This window comes from Dryobates pubescens, chromosome 28 (assembly GCF_014839835.1).
Source record: "Dryobates pubescens isolate bDryPub1 chromosome 28, bDryPub1.pri, whole genome shotgun sequence".
Classification (NCBI taxonomy): domain Eukaryota; kingdom Metazoa; phylum Chordata; class Aves; order Piciformes; family Picidae; genus Dryobates; species Dryobates pubescens.
The window spans coordinates 2332907-2353066 of record NC_071639.1 but is presented as its reverse complement, the minus strand read 5'-3'; the positions used below and the strand labels follow the sequence as shown (position 1 = coordinate 2353066).

Genomic DNA, 20160 nt, shown 5'->3' with positions numbered 1-20160 from the left:
TGTGGCCAGCAGGAGCAGGGAAGTCCTTGTGCCCTGTGCTCAGCACTGCTTAGGCCACACCTTGAGTCCTGTGGCCAGTTCTGGGCTCCCCAGGTCAAGAAGGACATTGAGAGACTTGAAGGTGTCCAGAGAAGGGCAAGGAGGCTGGGGAGGGGTCTGGAGCACAGCCCTGTGAGGAGAGGCTGAGGGAGCTGGGGTTGCTTAGCCTGCAGAAGAGGAGGCTCAGGGGAGACCTCATTGCTCTCTCCAACTCCCTGAAGGGAGGTTGTAGCCAGGTGGGGGTTGGTCTCTTCTCCCAGGCACCCAGCAGCAGAACAAGAGGACACAGTCTCAAGCTGTGCCAGCGGAGGTTTAGGCTGGAGGTGAGGAGAAAGTTCTTCCCAGCAAGAGAGATTGGCCACTGGGATGTGCTGCCCAGGGAGGTGGTGGAGTCCCCATCCCTGGAGGTGCTCAGAAACGGCTTGGCTGTGGCACTTGGAGCCATGGTTTAGCTGTCAGGAGGTGTTAGCTATTAGGTCATAGGTTGGACTTGATGATCTCTGAGGTCTTTTCCAACCTGGTTGGTTCTATGATTGTATGGAATGCAGTGGTCAGCTGCTGCTGCTTGCTGCAGAGGCCAAATGCTTCCCAGCCCTGAGTAACTGCTGCCTGTGCCTCGTGTTGTTCCCTGCTGCTCAGGACTCGCTTGCCGCTGAAGAGAGGAGCGCCGGCGGTGCCTCTGCAGCTGACTCCAGGATGGTACCTTGCACTCTTTCTCCATGCACTGCCTCATGCTTTTGATTAACACCCTTCAGTGAACTGTGGGGACCACTTCAGTGGGGCTCATTTTCCCCTCTGATTAATTTCTTTGTAATTGCTACTCCAGCACTGTGTGTAGAGGATGTGTGACAGTCCACCAGTGGGCTTCTGTGTCCTTCCTTGCCACTGAGATACACACCCAGCTCCTTGGCTTACCAGTCCAGCCCCTGGCATCTGGCAGGAATGAAGAGCAGCTGAAGAGTTCAGTTTGGGGGCTCTCAGCTAATGTGGGAGAGGACTAAGCAGCCAGGTTTAAACCCAGGACATGGTAAGGCCATTAATGAAAGAAACAAAGCCTTATTTTACTGGGCAGCCTGATCCAGTGGAGGATGTCCCTGCTTACTGCAGAGGAGGTTGGACTGGGTGACCTTTGGAGGTCCCTTCCAACCCAGAGCATTCTATGATTCTGTGATTCTATAGACAGGATGTGAGGGTTTGGAAGGGACCTCCAAAGGTCATCCAGTCCAACCCCCTGCCAGAGCAGGACCAGTGCAGGTGGCACAGGAATGTGTTCAGACAGGGCTTGAAAGGCTCCAGAGAAGGAGACTCCACAACCTCTCTGGGCAGCCTGCTCCAGGGCTCTGGGACCTTCACAGTGAAGTTCCTCCTCATGTTGGGGTGGAACCTCCTGTGCTGGAGTTTATATCCATTGCCCCTTGTCCTCTCCCAGGGAGCAAGTGAGCAGAGCCTGTCCCTGTCCCCTCCCTCCTGACCCCCAGCCCTCAGATATTGATAGGCATTGATTAAATCCCCTCTCAGTGATGATCCATGCTTATTATAGAATCAGAGAAATGTGTGGGTTGGAAAAGCCCTCTAAGGTCATCCAGTCCAACCCTCACCCAACACCACCATGGCCACCAAACCATGGCCTCAAGTGCCATGGCCACAGGTTTCCTGACCACCTCCAGGGTTGGGGACTCCACCACCTCCCTGGGCAGCCTCTGCCAGTCCCTGACCACTCTGGCAGCCTGACCCTCCCCTAGCACAATTTCACAGTGAGTGCAGGCTGTGAAGCTGCTGTCCTTGGAGGAACTTAAACCAGACATGGGACTGTGACTAAAGCCTGGCAGTATTTATCACACCCTGCTGATCTGCTTACCTGCTGCTGACATTTCCACATCAGGCTAGTGAGTGTTCACTGTTACTGATCACTACTGACCAGGACATTCCCAGTGTCCACTTGGTATGATTCCATCACAGTGTTTGGCAGCCCCCACTGCTTGCCCTTCCTTAGTCATTCTGCTGGGCTGAATTGCACCTCCAACATGTGCTGGTGCTGGGGAGCAGCCAAGGTGTCAGGGCCAGCCCCTCTGGCTAGCAGACACAAGCCTGGGATTGAATTTACTGTCACTGAAAGAGAGAACCACAGAATGCTTTGGGTTGGAAGGCACCTTGAAGATCATCCACTTCCAGCCCCTGCCATGGGCAGGGACACCTCCCACCAGCACAGCTTGCTCAAGGCCTCATCCAGCCTGGCCTTCAACACCTCCAGACAGGAGGCAGCCACAGCCTCCTTGGGCAACCTGTGCCAGAGTCTCACCACCCTCACTGCAAAGAATTTCTTCTTCATCTCCAGTCTCAGTCTCCCCTCTCGCAGCTCAAAGCCATTGTCCCTTGTCCTGGCACTGCCAGCCCTTGTCAGAAGTCCCTCTCCAGCTCTCCTGCAGCTCCCTTCAGGCACTGAAAGGCTGCTCTAAGGTCTCCCTGAACTTTATGAGGTTGGCATGGGCCCACCTCTCCAGCCTGTCCAGGTCCCTCTGGATGCCACCCCTTGCCTGCAGTGTGTCAGCCACACCACACAGCTTGCTGACCTCTGCAAACTGACTGAGTGCCTCAGTGCCAGTGGCAGAGCAGGTCAGGTGCCAAGTGGCACAGAGCAGTGTGTGGGAGTGGATTCTCTCTTCCATAAGCAGTCATCAGTCCCTGTCACAAGCCCTCATGCTACCAACAGCATCACATACACAGGCTTATTTTTGACTTCCTTGTTAAACTTGTAGTCAGACCCAAAATGCTTCAAATAATCAGGAAGCTTACCCAGCAGGATGGGAAGATGATGGTTCTCTCCTGTTTGATGAGCACTGGGGGACTGCTCTCACACATCCCCAGCTTATGGTGTGCCTGCTCGTTTGCCCTGCTGGTTCTCCCCACTGCATGCTGATGTGTGCTTGTTCAGGTGCATGCTGTGCTGCCCTGTCACCCCCAGCCCATGGTGTGCTGCCCTGTCACCCCCAGCCCATGCTGTGCTGCCCTGTCACCCTCAACCCATGCTGTGCTGCCCTGTCACCCCCAACCCATGCTGTGCTGCCCTGTCACCCCCAGCCCATGCTGTGCTGCTCTGTCACCCCCAGCCCATGGTGTGCTGCCCTGTCACCCCCAGCCCATGGTGTGCTGCTCTGACACCCCCAACCCATGCTGTGCTGCCCTGTCACCCCCAACCCATGCTGTGCTGCCCTGTCACCCCCAACCCATGCTGTGCTGCTCTGTCACCCCCAACCCATGCTGTGCTGCTCTGTCACCCCCAACCCATGCTGTGCTGCCCTGTCACCCCCAATCCATGCTGTGCTGCCCTCTCACCCCCAACCCATGCTGTGCTGCCCTGTCACCCCCAACCCATGCTGTGCTGCCCTGTCACCCCCAATCCATGCTGTGCTGCTCTGTCACCCCCAACCCATGCTGTGCTGCCCTCTCACCCCCAACCCATGCTGTGCTGCCCTGTCACCCCCAGCCCATGCTGTGCTGCTCTGTCACCCCCAACCCATGCTGTGCTGCTCTGTCACCCCCAATCCATTGTGTGCTGCCCTGTCACCCCCAGCCCATGCTGTGCTGCTCTGTCACCCCCAATCCATTGTGTGCTGCCCTGTCACCCCCAGCCCATGCTGTGCTGCCCTGTCACCCCCAACCCATGCTGTGCTGCCCTGTCACCCCCAACCCATGCTGTGCTGCTCTGTCACCCCCAACCCATGCTGTGCTGCTCTGTCACCCCCAATCCATTGTGTGCTGCCCTGTCACCCCCAGCCCATGCTGTGCTGCCCTGTCACCCCCAACCCATGCTGTGCTGCCCTGTCACCCCCAACCCATGCTGTGCTGCCCTGTCACCCCCAACCCATGCTGTGCTGCTCTGTCAGCCCCAGCCCATGCTGTGCTGCTCTGTCACCCCCAACCCATGCTGTGCTGCTCTGTCACCCCCAACCCATGCTGTGCTGCCCTGTCACCCCCAGCCCATGGTGTGCTGCCCTGTCACCCCCAGCCCATGCTGTGCTGCTCTGTCACCCCCAACCCATGCTGTGCTGCCCTGTCACCCCCAACCCATGCTGTGCTGCTCTGTCAGCCCCAGCCCATGGTGTGCTGCTCTGTCACCCCCAACCCATGCTGTGCTGCTCTGTCACCCCCAACCCATGCTGTGCTGCCCTGTCACCCCCAACCCATGCTGTGCTGCTCTGTCACCCCCAACCCATGGTGTGCTGCCCTGTCACCCCCAACCCATGCTGTGCTGCTCTGTCACCCCCAACCCATGGTGTGCTGCCCTGTCACCCCCAGCCCATGCTGTGCTGCCCTGTCACCCCCAACCCATGCTGTGCTGCCCTGTCACCCCCAACCCATGCTGTGCTGCCCTGTCACCCCCAACCCATGCTGTGCTGCTCTGTCACCCCCAACCCATGGTGTGCTGCTCTGTCACCCCCAACCCATGCTGTGCTGCCCTGTCACCCCCAACCCATGCTGTGCTGCCTTGTCACCCCCAACCCATGCTGTGCTGCTCTGTCACCCCCAATCCATTGTGTGCTGTTCTGTCACCCCCAATCCATGGTGTGCTGTTCTTCACCCCCAATCCATGCTGTGCTGTTCTTCACCTCCATTCCATGGTGTGCTGTTCTTCACCCCCAATCCATGGTGTGTTGTTCTTCACCTCCATTCCATGGTGTGCTGCCCTGTCACCCCCAATCCATGGTGTGCTGCCCTGTCACCCCCAATCCATGGTGTGCTGCCCTGTCACCCCCAACCCATGGTGTGCTGTTCTTCACCTCCATTCCATGGTGTGCTGTTCTGTCACCCCCAATCCATGGTGTGCTGCCCTGTCACCCCCAATCCATGCTGTGCTGTTCTTCACCTCCATTCCATGGTGTGCTGCCCTGTCACCCCCATTCCATGGTGTGCTGTTCTTCATCCCCATTCCATGCTGTGCTGCCCTGCCACCCTCATTCCATGGTGTGCTGTTCTTCACCCCCAATCCATGCTGTGCTGCTCTGTCACCCCCAACCCATGCTGTGCTGCCCTGCCATACCCACACCCTGGTGTTCCTCTCTGCCATAACCTCTCCAGAGCATTCACTGTGGCAACCGAATCTTCAGGAGTGCTTTGTGCTGGTGTGAATTTTTGTGTGTGTGATATGTGCATAGATTAAGGGACAATGAGGACAGCATCTCTGAGAATCTGAGAGAAGGGAAAGAGACTTCCTCTCGGGGGCTGAGAGCTGAGTGCCTGATGAGTGGCTGGTGCCGGTTTCAAAGGGCTCTTTGGCAGCCGGGCATCGCACCTTGTGCTCCGCAGGTCCCTGCTGCCTCAGGGCTCTAATCGGAGACTGCTGCCAGTCTGCCACGCTACCGGCCACGGCGATTGAAAGCAGAGCTGGCAGCTATCAAAGTTTGTTTTCCTCCCAGCGGCATTGTCCTCATATTGTGTTGCCTTAGATCCTTTGAGCGGTTTGCTCACAATCCTCTCAGTGGGAGGCCAGAGCCAGACATGAGTCGGAGCTGGTAATTACCCTGCTCTCACGTTGCCCCAGGCACCCCTCGCTCCTGAGCTTTAGGGCCAGAGATTAAAAAGGCCTGGTGAAATTAAACAGAGGAAATTATACCGGGCAGAAGATATTTTGCCTTCCATTGTGGCACCACTTCAAGCCTAAGAGAAGCAGAACAGACAGGGAGGGGTTTTCTTTCTTCACCCCCCTGGGTAATGTGTCTGCGTTAGGCAGCAGAGGGAGTTCAACAGTAGTCCCTTCCCTCCATCAGCGCTTTGGCTTCTCTGGGAGGGGGGCTCTCGGCAGCACCAGGGGGACCAACAGCTCATGAGCATGGTAAAACAACAGCAGGAAGGAGCAGGGAGAGCTTGTCGGCAGGTGCAGGATCTGAAACTGCTTTTAACTCGGTGTTTCGGAGGTGACCACATTTCCAGTCCCCAGCAAAGCCTCCTTTGTGAGCTCAAGCCTTGCTTCAGCTCTGCGAGAGGGCATCCTGCTGTGTGAAGCCCAGTTGTGTGAGCTAATGGGACCCCGGAGCTGCCTGCAGCTCACTTAAGGCTCTTGCAAACGGCCACTGGCGGCATGAAAGCAGCAGCGGCCATCCATCACTTGTATTTGCTTTTACAGCCAGCTTAATGAGCTCTGCTCTTACACCAAGTTCCTGCCACACTGGTTTATAGCTGTAGCTGGTGTGATGAGGCACCAAGACTCTGGAAAAGTGCAGGGCCAGTGTCTGGATTAAGTGGAACACTCTCAGACTCCCAGCATGTGCCCGGCTGAGACAGCTGCTGAAGGTGGCAGGTGTGTGACTGCTGCCTGTTTTGCAGGGTCCCTGTGCTGCTGACACTGAACCAGGCATCCTGGAAGGGGGCAAACAGTTTGGGCTCTCAAGGAACAGCCACATTGCAGTGGCCTTTGATGACACCAAAGTGAAAAACAGGTAAGTGTTTGTTTCAGCAAAGGGCTTTGGAGGAACAATCACAGAATGGTTGGAGCTGGAAGGCAACTGAAATTCTCTTTAGCCTCAGGTCCTAAAAGGGGAAATGTGATTGACAGAGGGACATCATAGAATCACAGAGCTGTCAGGGCTGGAAGGGACCTCAAGGATCAGCCAATCCCAACCCCCTGCCATGGGCAGGGACACCTCACACTACAGCAGGTTGCTCACAGCCACCTCCAGCCTGGCTGCAAACACCTCCAGGCAGGAGGCTGCCACCACCTCCCTGGGCAACCTGTGCCAGGCTCTCACCACCCTCCTGGGGAAAAACTTCTTCCTCACAGCCAATCTCAATCTCCCCATTTCTAGTTCTGCTCCATCCCCCCCAGTCCTATCCCTCCCTGACACCCTCAAAAGTCCCTCCCCAGCTTTCTTGGAGCCCCCTGCAGATCCTGCAAGGCCACAATGAGGTCTCCTGGGAGCCTTCTCTCCAGACTGCACAACCCCAACTCCCTCAGTCTGTGCTCACAGCAGAGCAGCTCCAGCCCTCTGCTCCTCCTCGTGGCCCTGCTCTGGACACCTTCCAGCCCCTCCAGATCCTTCCTCGCACAGGGGCTCCAGAAATGTTTTATATCCTGACTGTGAACTCCTCTCTCTGCATCCTCACACATTTGGCAGCCTGTCTTCAGGCAATGCAGCTCATTAGAAACCTAATGGTTCCCAGCTGTCACTGCAGCTCCCTCCTCTTTGGGAGCTCTGCGTGTGTGGATAACACCCCTGGAATTTTGCAGGGGCTGGGATTTTCTAGCAGCTGCAGCTGCAGCTGAGAATTATCTCTCAGAACCCTGTGCCAAGGTTGCTTTTTTGTGTTTCCACAGCCCAGGGACTAATGAGCAGCCACCTGCCAGGGAACAGACATGTGCTGAGCTGGAGGAAGGGAGGTTGAGACTGGAGGTTAGGAAGAAATTGTTTCCAGTGAGGGTGGTGAGACATAGAATAGAATAGAGTAGAATAGAATAGAATAGAATAGAATAGAATGGAGTAGAATAGAATAGAATGGAATGGAGTGGAGTGGAATGGAATAGAATGGAATGGAATGGAATGGAATAGAATAGAATAGAATAGAATAGAATGGAGTGGAGTGGAATGGAATGGAATGGAATGGAATGGAATGGAATGGAATGGAATAGAATAGAATAGAATAGAATAGAATAGAATAGAATAGAATAGAATAGAATAGAATAGAATGGAGTGGAATGGAATAGAATGGAATGGAGTAGAATAGAATAGAATAGAATAGAATAGAATAGAATAGAATAGAATAGAATAGAATAGAATTGGAGTTAACCAGGTTGGAAAAGATCTTTGAGATCATCAAGTCCAACCTATCACCCAGCACCATCTAATCAACTAAACCATGGCACCAAGGGCCTCATCCAGGCTCTTCCTAAACACCTCCAGGGATGGGGACTCCACCACCTCCCTGGGCAGCACATTCCAGTGGCCAGTCTCTCTTGCTGGAACAGGTTGCCCGTGGAGGCTGTGGCTGCCTCCTCCCTGGAGGTGTTCAAGGCCAGGTTGGATGTGGCCTTGAGCCAGCTGGGCTGGTGGGAGGTGTCCCTGGCCACGGCAGGTGCTTTGGAGCGGAGTGATGTGTAAGGTCCCTTCCAACCCAAACCATTCTGTGATGCATCCAATGCCCTTTGCAGATAGCCACGTTGCTGTTCTTCAGGTGGTGGGCAAACACAGGTGTGCCATTACCTGTGACCCATCAAGAGGGGAACCCAACAAGAGACAGCAGAGGAAGTGTCTGCTGCCTGACTCTGAGTAGCTGTGCCTTTGTGGCTGTTTCCCTCTCTGCTTTGCAGGCTCACCGTTGAGTTTGAAGTGCGAACCCGGGCTGCCTCCGGGCTGCTGTTCTACATGGCCCGCATCAACCACGCCGACTTCGCCGCCGTGCAGCTGAAGGACGGCCTGGCCCACTTCAGCTACGACCTGGGCAGCGGCAACGCCAGCACGCTGGCTGCCGCCGCCGTCGGTGACGGCCAGTGGCACAAGGTGCGCTGCTCCCGCCTGCTGAACGCCGAGCGAGCCTCGCCGCGAGGCTGCTCCCCAGGGGCGCGCCGGGTACAGGGGCATGGAACGGACCTCCGCGGATAGGGGAGGGTAGGATAGGGCAGGAGAGGAGAGGAGAGGAGAGGATAGGATAGGATAGGATAGGATAGGATAGGATAGGATAGGATAGGATAGAAATAGGAATAGAATTGAGTAGAATAGAATAGAATAGAGTAGAATAGAATAGAATAGAATAGAATAGAATAGAATAGAATAGAATAGAATAGAAATAGGAATGGAATAGAATAGGAATAGAATAGAAATAGAAATAGGAATATAATAGAATAGGAATGGAATGGAATGGAATAGAATAGAAATAGGAATGGAATAGAATAGGAATAGAATACAATAAGAATAGAACAGAATGGAATAGGATAGGATAGAATAGAATACAATAGAATTAGAAATAGAAATAGAATAGGATAGGATAGAGTAGAATAGAATAGAATAGAGTAGAATGGAATAGAATAGAATAGAATAGAATAGAATAGAATAGAATAGAATAGAATAGAATAGAATAGAATAGAATAGAATAGAATAGAATAGAATAGAAAAGAAAATAAATAGGAATAGAATAGAAATAGGAATATAATAGAATAGAAATAGAATAGAACAGGAATGGAATAGAATAGGAATGGAATGGAATGGAATAGAATAGAATAGAATAGAATAGAATAGAATAGAATAGAATAGAATAGAATAGAATAGAATAGAATAGAATAGAATAGAAATAGGAATAGGAATGGAATAGGAATAGAATAGAATAGGAATAGAACAGAATAGAAATAGAAATAGAATAGGATAGGATAGAGTAGAATAGAATAGGAATAGGAATAGAATAGAATAGGAATAGAATAGAAATAGGAATAGGAATAGAATAGAATAGAATAGAATAGAATAGAATAGAATAGAATAGGATAGAAATAGAATAGGATAGCATTATATAGCATAGCATAGAAAGAATAGAAATAGAAATAGAAATAGAAATAGAAATAGAAATAGAAATAGAAATAGAAATAGAAATAGAAATAGAAATAGAAATAGAATCAATAAGGTTGGAAAAGAGCTCAAAGATCACCAAGTCCAACCTGTCACCCAAGACTTCCTGGCTACTAAACCATGGCTTCAAGTCATCCAGTCCAACCCCCCTGCCAGAGCAGGACAGAGAATCCAGCACAGGTCACACAGGAACACATCCAGACAGGGCTGGGAAGGCTCCAGAGCAGGAGACTCCACAACCTCTCTGGGCAGCCTGCTCCCAGGCTCCAGCACCCAAAGAAATCTCTCCTCACGTTGAGGTGGAACTTCCTGGGTTCCAGTTTGTGTCCATTGCCTCTTGTCCTATCCCAGGACACCACTGCAAAGAGCCAGGAAGAGTGTGGCCAGCAGGAGCAGGGATGGAATTCTGCCCTGTGCTCAGCACTGGGGAGGCCTCACCTCCAGCACTGTGTGCAGCTCTGGGCCCTCACTGCAAGAGAGATCTTGAGGTGCTGGAGTGGGTCCAGAGGAGAGCAACCAGCCTGGGGAAGGGACTGGAGGGAAAGTCTGATGAGAAGAGGCTGAGGGAGCTGGGGGTGTTTAGCCTGGAGAAGAGGAGACTCAGGGGGGACCTTCTCACACTCTGCAACTGCCTGAAGGGAGGTTGTACTCAGGTGGGGGTCAGGCTCTGCTCCCAGGCAGCTTGTGACAGGACCAGAGGGCATGGCCTGAAGCTGCACCAGGGGAGGTTTAGGCTGGATATTAGGAAGCTCTCCCTCACAGAGAGGCTGATTAGGCACTGGGATGGACTGCCCAGGGAGGTGGTGGAGTTGCCATCACTGGAGGTCTCTAAGCAAAGCTTGGCTGTGACACTTGGTGGCAGGGTTTAGCTGATGTGGTGGTGTTAGGTCATGGGCTGGACTTGCTGAGCTCAGAGGTCTTTTCCAGCCTCAGTAACTGTGTGGTTCTGTCTGCAAGCTCTCTGTAAGTGCATTGCATCTCTGTGCCCCTGCAGATCAAGGTCAGCCGCAGCAAGCAAGAAGCAACCCTGACGGTGGATGGTGTTTCAAACAGCACTGTCAGCCCCAAGAAGGCTGACATCCTGGATGTGGTGGGCATGCTCTATGTAGGAGGGCTGCCCATTAACTACACAACTAGAAGAATTGGGCCGGTAAGAAGTCTCTTTAAGTTCTGCTCAAGTACTTAAGTGCGGTTTAATTGCTGCCAATGTGCCCCCAGGCTGCCTTTGTTTTGCTTCATTCTGCCCTGTGCTCAGCTCTGGTTAGGACACACCTTGACTGCTGTGTCCCCTTCTGGGCCCTCTCTCTGATATCCAGCTGCATGTGAAAAAGGAGGACTGTTTAATCCCAGGTGTAAAACCCCTAACCTCTGCTAAAGTTATCAAGATAACCTCTAGAAGCAGGCCAGTTGGCCCCAGGGGGCCAAGAAGGCATCAGGAAGAGTGCAGCCAGGTGCTGCACATTGGCCACAGCAACCCCAGGCAGAGCTACAGGCTGGGGTCAGAGTGGCTGAGAGCAGCCAGGCAGAGAGGGACCTGGGGGTACTGGTCGATGGTAGGCTGAACATGAGCCAGCAGTGTGCCCAGGGGGCCAAGAAGGCCAAGGGCATCCTGGCCTGCATCAGGAAGAGTGTGGCCAGCAGGAGCAGGGAAGTCCTTGTGCCCTGTGCTCAGCACTGCTTAGGCCACACCTTGAGTCCTGTGTCCAGCTCTGGGCTCCTCAGCTCAAGAAGGACATTGAGAGACTTGAAGGTGTCCAGAGAAGGGCAAGGAGGCTGGGGAGGGGTCTGGAGCACAGCCCTGGGAGGAGAGGCTGAGGGAGCTGGGGTTGCTTAGCCTGGAGAAGAGGAGGCTCAGGGGAGACCTTCTTGCTCTCTGCAACTCCCTGCAGGGAGGTTGTAGCCAGGTGGGGGTTGGTCTCTTCTCCCAGGCAGCCAGCAGCAGAACAAGAGGCCACAGTCTCAAGCTGTGCCAGGGGAGGTTTAGGCTGGAGGGGAGGAGAAAGTTCTCCACAGAAAGAGGAATTGGCCACTGGGATGTGCTGCCCAGGGAGGTGGTGGAGTCCCCATCCCTGGAGGTGTTTAGGAAGAGCCTGGCTGAGGCCCTTGGTGCCATGGTTTAGTTGATTAGATGGTGCTGGGTGAGAGGTTGGACTTGATGATCTGGAAGGTCTTTTCTCAACCTGGTTTATTCTATTCTATTCTATTCTATTCTATTCTATTCTATTCTATTCTATTCTATTCTATTCTATTCTATTCTATTCCATTCTATTCTATTCTATTCTATTCCATTCCATTCCATTCCATTCCATTCCATTCCATTCCATTCCATTCCATTCCATTCCATTCCATTCCATTCTCCTCTCCTCTCTGAACCTCTCTGAACCTCTCTGAACCTCTCCTCTCCTCTCTTCTCTGAACCTCTCCTCTCCTCTCCTCTCTGAACCTCTCCTCTCTGAACCTCTCTGAACCTCTCTGAACCTCTCTGAACCTCTCCTCTCTGAACCTCTCCTCCATTCCATTCCATTCCATTCCATTCCATTCCATTCCATTCCATTCCATTCCATTCCATTCCATTCCATTCTTTGATGTCCCCTCCATGAAGCCAAGCCCTGGTGCCTCAGCTCCCACCCCCCCCCCCAGAAGCAGTGCAATGGCAGATGAGATCCCAGTGGCAGTCAGACAGCAGGGGCCAGCCATTCAGGCTGAGCTCAGCTGCACAGCCCCAGCAGGGCAGCAGAGGACAGGCTCCAAACCTCCCTCCCCAGCACCTCGGCTGCCCCTGCCCGGCTTCACCTCGTGTCTGAAACGCCGCCCGCAGGTCACCTACAGCATCGATGGCTGCATCAGAGGCTTCCACATGGCAGAGGCTCCCGTGGACCTGGACCACCCAACCTCCAGCTTCAGGGTGGGAAAGTGCTTTGTCACTGCTCAGCAGGGGACATACTTCGATGGGACAGGCTTTGCCAAAGCAGGTAAATGAGCAGGGAGTCTGCTGCTGGGCAAAGGGCAGAGAGAAGGGAAGATGCTGCTTTCCCAAGCTGCCAGTGCTGACTGGAGGCAGTGAGATGCAATCCTTGCTTCCAGTCCAGGCTGGGGGATGATGAAGGTGGAGAGCAGCCCTGCAGAGAAGGTGCTGGTGGGGGAGAAGCTGGGCAGGAGCCAGCAATGGGCACTGGCAGCACAGAAGGCCAAGGGCAGCCCAAGGGGCTGCCCTTGGCCTTCTGTGCTGCCAGTGCCCATTGCCAGAGAGGGAGAGAGAGGATCCTGCCCCTCTGCTCTGCTCTGGGGAGACCTCACCTGCAGGGCTGTGTCCATCTGTGTGGGGCCCTCAGCACAAGACCTGATGGAGAGGGTCTGGAGGAAGCCACAAAGATGATCAGAGGGCTGGAGCCTGGAGAGGAGAAGGCTGCAGGGAGACCTCAGAGCTGCTATTCAACAGCAGGAGGAGATCCACAGGCAGGCTGGGGAGGGACTGTTCAGAAGGGCCTGGGGGGATAGGATGAGAGGCACAGGTTTGAAACTGGAGCAGGGCAGAGTTAGGTTGGGCATCAGAAGGAAGTTCTGCACCAGGAGGTCGGTGAAAGACTGGAACAGGCTGCTCAGGGATGTGGTGGAGGCCCCATCCCTGGAGACACTCCAGGTCAAACTTGATGGGGCCCTGAGCAACCTGCTCTAGTTGGGCACAGTCAAGGAGGTGTTGGGTGCCAGGTTGGACTTGATGATCTTTGAGGTCTTTTCCAGCCTTATTGATTCTGTGATTCTAAGTCCCTGCTGAGTGCAGGAGGGTTGGACAAGATGCCCTTGGAGGGTCCCTTCCAGCCTGATGCATTCTGTGTTTCTCTGAATGCTTGGCACTTGCTGATCAGTCTTAGTGAGGGGTAGGATGTGTGGCTTGCTGGCAAGGTCCCTCCCCTAGCACAGCCCCCACTTCCATGCCTCCCCATGAAATCACAGAGTCAGCCAGCTTGGAAGAGGCCTCCCAGGCCTCCATGTCCAACTGATCAGACAAGCCTAGCTAACCAACCAGGCCCTGGCACAAAGTGCCTCATCCAGGCTCTTCTTAAATGCCTCCAATCTGACTTGCCCCACTGCTAGTGCTCACAGGATGCTTGGGGTGGGAAGGGTGTGGTGGTGAATGCTGGGGGGGGGGAAACTTCAACCCCCCACACTGGGACCTTAAAAATCAGCCAGTTCCACCCCACAGCCCCTGCTGATATTCATAGCAGCACAGAATGGTTTCAGTTGGGAAAGACCTCTGAGATCATTGACCCAAATCACTGACCCAACCCCTCCATGGCCACCAAACCATAGCACCATGGAACTGGCAGGGCTGGAAGGGAGCTCAAGGCTCAGCCAGTCCCAACCCCCCTGCCATGGGCAGGGACACCTCACACTGCAGCAGGTTGCTCACAGCCACCTCCAGCCTGGCTGCAAACACCTCCAGGCAGGAGGCTTCCACCACCTCCCTGGGCAGCCTGTGCCAGGCTCTCACCACCCTCCTGGGGAACAACTTCTTCCTCACAGCCAATCTCAATCTCCCCATTTCTAGTTCTGCTCCATCCCCCCCAGTCCTATCCCTCCCTGACACCCTCAGAAGTCCCTCCCCAGCTTTCTTGGAGCCCCCTGCAGATCCTGGAAGGCCACAATGAGGTCTCCTGGGAGCCTTCTCCTCTCCAAGCCTCATCCAAGCTATTCTTAAAGCCCTGCAGGGCTGCCCCCAGCAGCTCCCGGGGCAGCTCCTCCTGAGCTCTCTCGCCGGGAAGAACTTTGTCCACAGGCTGAGGCAGAGGCCTGGCACTGCTGGCAGCCCTCTTGGGGTGATTACTAATTCCAGTGTGCTAAATGCTTTTCTCCATGGATCACTCTTGCCCTTGTCTCCCCCAGTCGGTGCCTACAGGGTGGGGACAGACCTGCTGGTGGAGCTGGAGTTCCGCACGGCGCGGCAGGACGGAGTGCTGCTGGCTGTCAGCAGCCAGAGGATGGATGGGCTTGGCATCGAGCTGGTGGATGGGAAAGTGAGTAGCAGAGAGCTCTGCCTCCTGTCTGAGCAGGGGATACAGGCACAGGGGGGCTGGATGCAGGGTTACTCCCCAGGGGGCTGGATGCAGGGTTACCCCTCCAGGGGGCTGGATGCAGGGTTACCCCCCAGGGGGCTGGATGCAGGGTTACCCCCCTGGGGGCTGGATGCAGGGTTACTCCCCAGGGGATGACATCTAAAGGTCTCCTTCTGGCCTGGACCATTCTAGGAGCCCATGAGGAATTAAAAGCTCTCCCACAGTTTTGAGTGTTGCCATTGGTGTTTGTCTGACTGACACAACCCAGAGCCCAGAGGGACACAAGCCACCAAGAGCCTGCTGGTCAATGAGAGCTTCATAGCATGCAAGGCAGAGCATCTTGACCTTAAGTTAGAAACCCAACCCCAGACTCAAGCTGTGGAGCTGTTTTGAGCAGCAGCTGACTCCCATGCTGCTCTGGAGCAGGGCTGATCTGTTAAGAGGTCAGGAGAGCTCTGCAGAGGGACCAGGGGCTGGGCAGATGGGCAGAGGCCAAGGGCATCAGACTGAACACATCCAAGTGCCAGGGGCTGCACTTTGGCCACAGCAACCCCAGGCAGTGCTACAGGCTGGGGGCAGAGTGGCTGAGAGCAGCCAGGCAGAAAGGGACCTGGGGGTAGTGGTTGATAGTAGGCTGAACATGAGCCTGCAGTGTGCCCAGGTGGCCAAGAAGGCCAAGGGCATCCTGGCCTGCAGCAGGAAGAGTGTGGCCAGCAGGAGCAGGGAGGTCCTTGTGCCCTGTGCTCAGCACTGCTTAGGCCACACCTTGAGTCCTGTGTCCAGTTCTGGGCTCCTCAGTTGGAGAAGGACATTGAGAGACTTGAAGGTGTCCAGAGAAGGGCAAGGAGGCTGGGGAGGGGTCTGGAGCACAGCCCTGTGAGGAGAGGCTGAGGGAGCTGGGGTTGCTTAGCCTGCAGAAGAGGAGGCTCAGGGGAGACCTTCTTGCTCCCTCCAACTCCCTGAAGGGAAGTTGTAGCCAGGTGGGGGTTGGTCTCTTCTGCCAGGCACCCAGCACCAGAACAAGAGGACACAGTCTCCAGCTGTGCCAGGGGAGGTTTAGGCAGATGTTAGGAAGAAATTCTTCCCAGCAAGAGAGATTGGCCACTGGGATGTGCTGCCCAGGGAGGTGGTGGAGTCCCCATCCCTGGAGGTGTTTAGGAAGAGCCTGGATGAGGCCCTTGGTGCCATGGTTGAGTTGATCAGATGGTGCTGGGTGAGAGGTTGGACTGGATGATCTCAAAGGCCTTTCCCAGCCTGGTTCTCTCTGTTCTGCACTCTCTCCCCAGCTGATGTTCCACGTTGACAATGGTGCAGGCAGGTTCTCTGCTGTCTATGAGCCTGAGGCAGCAGGCAGCCTGTGTGATGGGCAGTGGCACAAGGTGGTGGCAAAGAAGATCAAGCACCGTTTGGAGCTGACTGTGGATGACAGCCAGGTGGAGGGGAGCAGCCCAAACAGAGCCTCCACCTCAGCAGACACCAACGACCCTCTCTTTGTTGGAGGATACCCTGGTGAGCACTGCCCACACAAGTGATGCTTTGCCTCTCCTCCAGCAGCACTGCCTCGGGGGTGTTTCCCATGCCCTGCAGGCTGGGGTGCTGGGGGGGATGGAGGAGGCTCTCCAGCTGTGTACCAGCTGCTGGGGGGGGCTTGCACCTGCATCCTGCTCCACTGCAGAACAACTCCACCTGGTGGGGGTTGGGCTCTTCACACATGCAACAAGTGGCAGGGCAAGAGGAAACAGCCTCAGGCTGTGCCAGGGGAGGCTCAGGTTGGAGATTAGGAACAATCTCTTCCCAGCAAGGGCTCTCAGGCCCTGTCCCAGGCTGCCCAGGGAGGTGCTGCAGTCCCCAGCCCTGGAGGGGTTTCAGAGCTGCATGGATGTGGTGCTGAGGGCTGTGGCAGAGGCTCAGCAGCAGCAGGGGTTGGGGATGTGAGCTCTGGGCAGCTGGCACAGCTGTGGCTGCCCCCTCCCTGGAGCTGTTCAGGGCCAGGCTGGATGAGGGTTTGGGAAGCCTGGGCTGGTGGGAGGTGTCCCTGCCCATAGCAGAGCAGTTGGAACTGAGAGATCCTCAAGGTCCCTTCCAACCTAAGCCACTCTGTGAAGGAATCTATGGATCTCAAAGGTCTCCTCCACCCTCAGCTGTCCTCTGATTCCATGATTCCCAGCTCCCCCTGCCAGGTTTCACATGCAGGCAGTGTCACAGAGGGGCACAAAGGCTCTGTGGCTGCTGCTGCCCACAGCCTCCCTCCCTTTTAAGGCTCTGCTTGGCAGCAGCAGTTACATTTGAACAGCCACAGCATTTGGCAAGCTGGAATTTCACTTTACAGTGGAAGTGAAGAGTGGATCCATGCTCTGGGGCCAGGCACTGTGTGTGGAAAGCAGCCTACAGAGCTTGAGGAACTGTGGACAGCAGTGCCCAGAGAGGAGGCTGAGGGAGACCTCATTGCTCTCCACTGCTCCCTGCAGGGAGGTTGCAGTGAGGAGGGGACAGCCTCTGCTCCTTGGTGCCAAGGGACAGGAGCAGAGGCAATGGCTCCAGGCTGCCCCAGGGGAGGCTGAGGCTGGATGTGAGGAAACATTTCTGCACTGGGAGGGCTCTCAGGCATTGGAAGAGGCTGCCCAGGGCAGTGCTGGAGTCCCCATCCAGCTCTGGGCTCCCCAGCTCAGGAGGGACAGAGCTCTGCTGCAGAGAGTCCAAGGGAGGCTCCAAGGCTGCTGAAGGGACTGCAGCACTGCCTGGGGAGGAGAGGCTGAGAGCCCTGGGGGTGTTCAGTCTGGAGAGGAGAAGGCTGAGAGGGATCTGATCAATGTCTATCAATAGCTGAGGGCTGGGGGTCAGGAGGGAAGGGACAGGGACAGATTCTGCTCACTGTGCCCTGTGGTAAGACCAGGGGCAATGGATGGAAGCTGCAGCACAGGAGGTTCCACCTCAACACAGGGAGGAACTTCTTGACTGTGAGGGTCCCAGAGCCCTGGAGCAGGCTGCCCAGAGAGGTTGTGGAGTCTCCTGCTCTGGAGCCTTCCCAGCCCTGCCTGGATGTGTTCCTGTGTGACCTGTGCTGGGTTCTCTGCTCCTGCTCTGGCAGGGGTTGGACTGGAAGCTCTCCAGAGGTCCCTTCCAACCCCTAACATCCTGTGAGCTGTGAGCCTGTGACCACCCCTGGGGCTGTTCCAGCAGCATGGGCCTGGCACCTAGGGCCATGGTTTGGTGCTGACCCTGCAGTGCTGGGTGGAGGCTGGAGGTGAGGAGAAAGTTCTTCCCAGCAAGAGGAATTGGCCACTGGGATGTGCTGCCCAGTCATGGAGTCCCCATCCCTGGAGGTGTTCCAGAGGGGATTGGATGTGGCACTTGGAGCCAGGGTTTAGTGGTGATGAGGTGTTGGGTGACAGCTTGGACTCAATGATCTTTGAGGTCTCTTCCAGCCTCATTGATTGCATGATTCCAGCCCTAGAGAGGCACTGCAGGTGGAGTCAGTGGCTTGCCCTGGACTCCACAGCAATGATTTAACCACCCTGCCTGCACAGCTGTACCCCTCACCTGTCTCCTGCAGTCTGGCCTAGCTCACCCTGGCTGTGTTTGAAGGTTGCTGGTGCTTAGCCTCATCATCACCTGCAAAGAGCAGTGTGAAGGGATGGTGTCAAATTGGGGTTGGGCTTTCCCAGCCCTCTTCAGGCTTCCCCTGGCTGCATGGACAGTGCAAACTGAGGGCACAGAGAGCTGTCTCAGCAGTGCCTGACACCCCTCAGCCTGTGCTGCCATGCAGTGTGACCTGGCCAGGCCTGAGAGCTTGGCAGGGAGAAAGCCAATGAAATACAGCCAGGAGAGGTGTGAGGTCCTGCCCCTGGGGGAGAACAACCCCATGGCCCAGGGCAGGTTGAAAGCAGCTCTGGGAGTGCTGGAGGTGTCCCTGCCCATGGCAGAGGGGTTGGAACTGGGTGATCTTCAAGGTCCCTTCCAGCCCAAGCCATTCCAGGAGTCTGTGTGTGCATCCTTTGGCCATTTCCCTTCATGTCCTCTGTGTCCCATGGGTTGCATGGTTTACAGCAGCAGCTGGAATGTGTGCCCAGGTGGCCAAGAAAGCCAAAGGCCTCCTGGCTGGGATCAGCAGCAGCAGGGAGGGGATTGTCCCCTGGCACTCAGCTCTGGGGAGCCCACACCTTGAGCTGCCTGTGTTGGGCAGCTCAACACAAGAGAGATGTGGAGGTGCTGGAGCCAGGGCAGAGCAGGGCAAGGAAGCTGGGAAGGGCCTGGGGAAGGAATCTGATGGGGAGCAGCTGAAGGAGCTGGGGATGGATAGTGTGAAACAGAGGAGGCTGAGGGGAGACCTCCTGGCTGTCTACAGCTCCCTGCAAGCAGGTTGTGGAGAGGCTGCTGCTGGTCTCTGCTCACAGGGAGTTAGTGACAGACCAAGAGGCAATGGCCTCAAGCTGCCCCTGGGGAGGTTCAGACTGGCCAGTGGGAAACATCTTCCCCAGCAAGAGTGGTCAGGGACTGGAATGTGCTGCCCAGGGAGGTGGTGGAGTCCCCAGGCCTGGCTGTGGTTCAGGGGTGAGCCTTGCAGAGCAGGGCTCTGGCTTGGACTTGGTGATCCTGAGGCTCTGCTCCAACCTGAATGTTGCTGTGAGTCTGTGGTTGTGTGTCCAGGTTCTGCCAGTGTCATCCTGGGGCAGGAGAGGGGAAGAAGCCTCCACTGCCCCCCTGGCACAGCCACTGAGCACATCCCTTCAGCATGTGTGCCATTTCTGTAGTGAAGAGCTCATGGACCACTGAGGTGCTGCTGGGGACCTCTCCTGCAGGGCTCTGGAAGAGCTGACAAGGCCCAGCTCCAACTAACAGCTCACCTTCTGCCTCTTTGTTCCTCTCCTTCAGATGGTGTGGCCCAGCTGGGGCTGACCACCAGCATCCCTTTCAAAGGCTGCATTCGACTCCTGAAGCTGACCAAGGGCACTGCCAAGCCCCAGGAGGTGAACTTCAGCAGGGCTCTGGAGCTGAAGGGTGTGCAGCCCCTGTCGTGTCCTGCAGACTGAGGGCCACCCAGCAGCTCTGGGGCTCCCCATGTGAGCACTTCAGGCCAAGACAGACACCCAGGCAATGACAAATGGCTCTATCTAAGCATTGCATCCATAATAAAATGTCTTCATGCAAGTGGGCTGTGCTCTCTTCCACTGGGGGGGCTCCCTGGGGTGCCTGATTAGCCTGGCAGCTCCCTGGGGTGCATTGTTAGCCTGGCAGCTCCCTGGGGTGCCTTTGGTAGCCTGGCAGCTCCTTGGGGTGCCTTTGGTAGCCTGGTAGCTCCCTGGGGTGCATTATTAGCCTGGCAGCTCCCTGGGGTGCATTTGGTAGCCTGGCAGCTCCCTGGGGTGCCTTTGGTAGCCTGGGAGCTCCTTGGGGTGCATTGTTAGCCTGGCAGCTCCCTGGGGTGCATTGTTAGCCTGGCAGCTCCCTGGGGTGCATTATTATCCTGGCAGCTCCCTGGGGTGCATTGTTAGCCTGGTAGCTCCCTGGGGTGCATTATTAGC

General features: G+C 55.5%; 1 protein-coding gene across 1 annotated transcript in view; it reads left to right on the top strand.

The window, feature by feature from the left end:
* Window positions 1-19668, top strand: part of LAMA2 (laminin subunit alpha 2) — a 132098-nt gene extending 112430 nt beyond the window's left edge. The window contains exons 30-36 of the mRNA XM_054173980.1: window positions 6361-6473; window positions 8339-8597; window positions 10579-10734; window positions 12403-12556; window positions 14469-14599; window positions 15925-16147; window positions 19511-19668. Of these exons, the coding sequence (XP_054029955.1) occupies window positions 6361-6473; window positions 8339-8597; window positions 10579-10734; window positions 12403-12556; window positions 14469-14599; window positions 15925-16147; window positions 19511-19668 (1194 nt within the window). The remainder of the gene's footprint in view (window positions 1-6360; window positions 6474-8338; window positions 8598-10578; window positions 10735-12402; window positions 12557-14468; window positions 14600-15924; window positions 16148-19510) is intronic.
* Window positions 19669-20160: the final 492 nt, after the last annotated feature.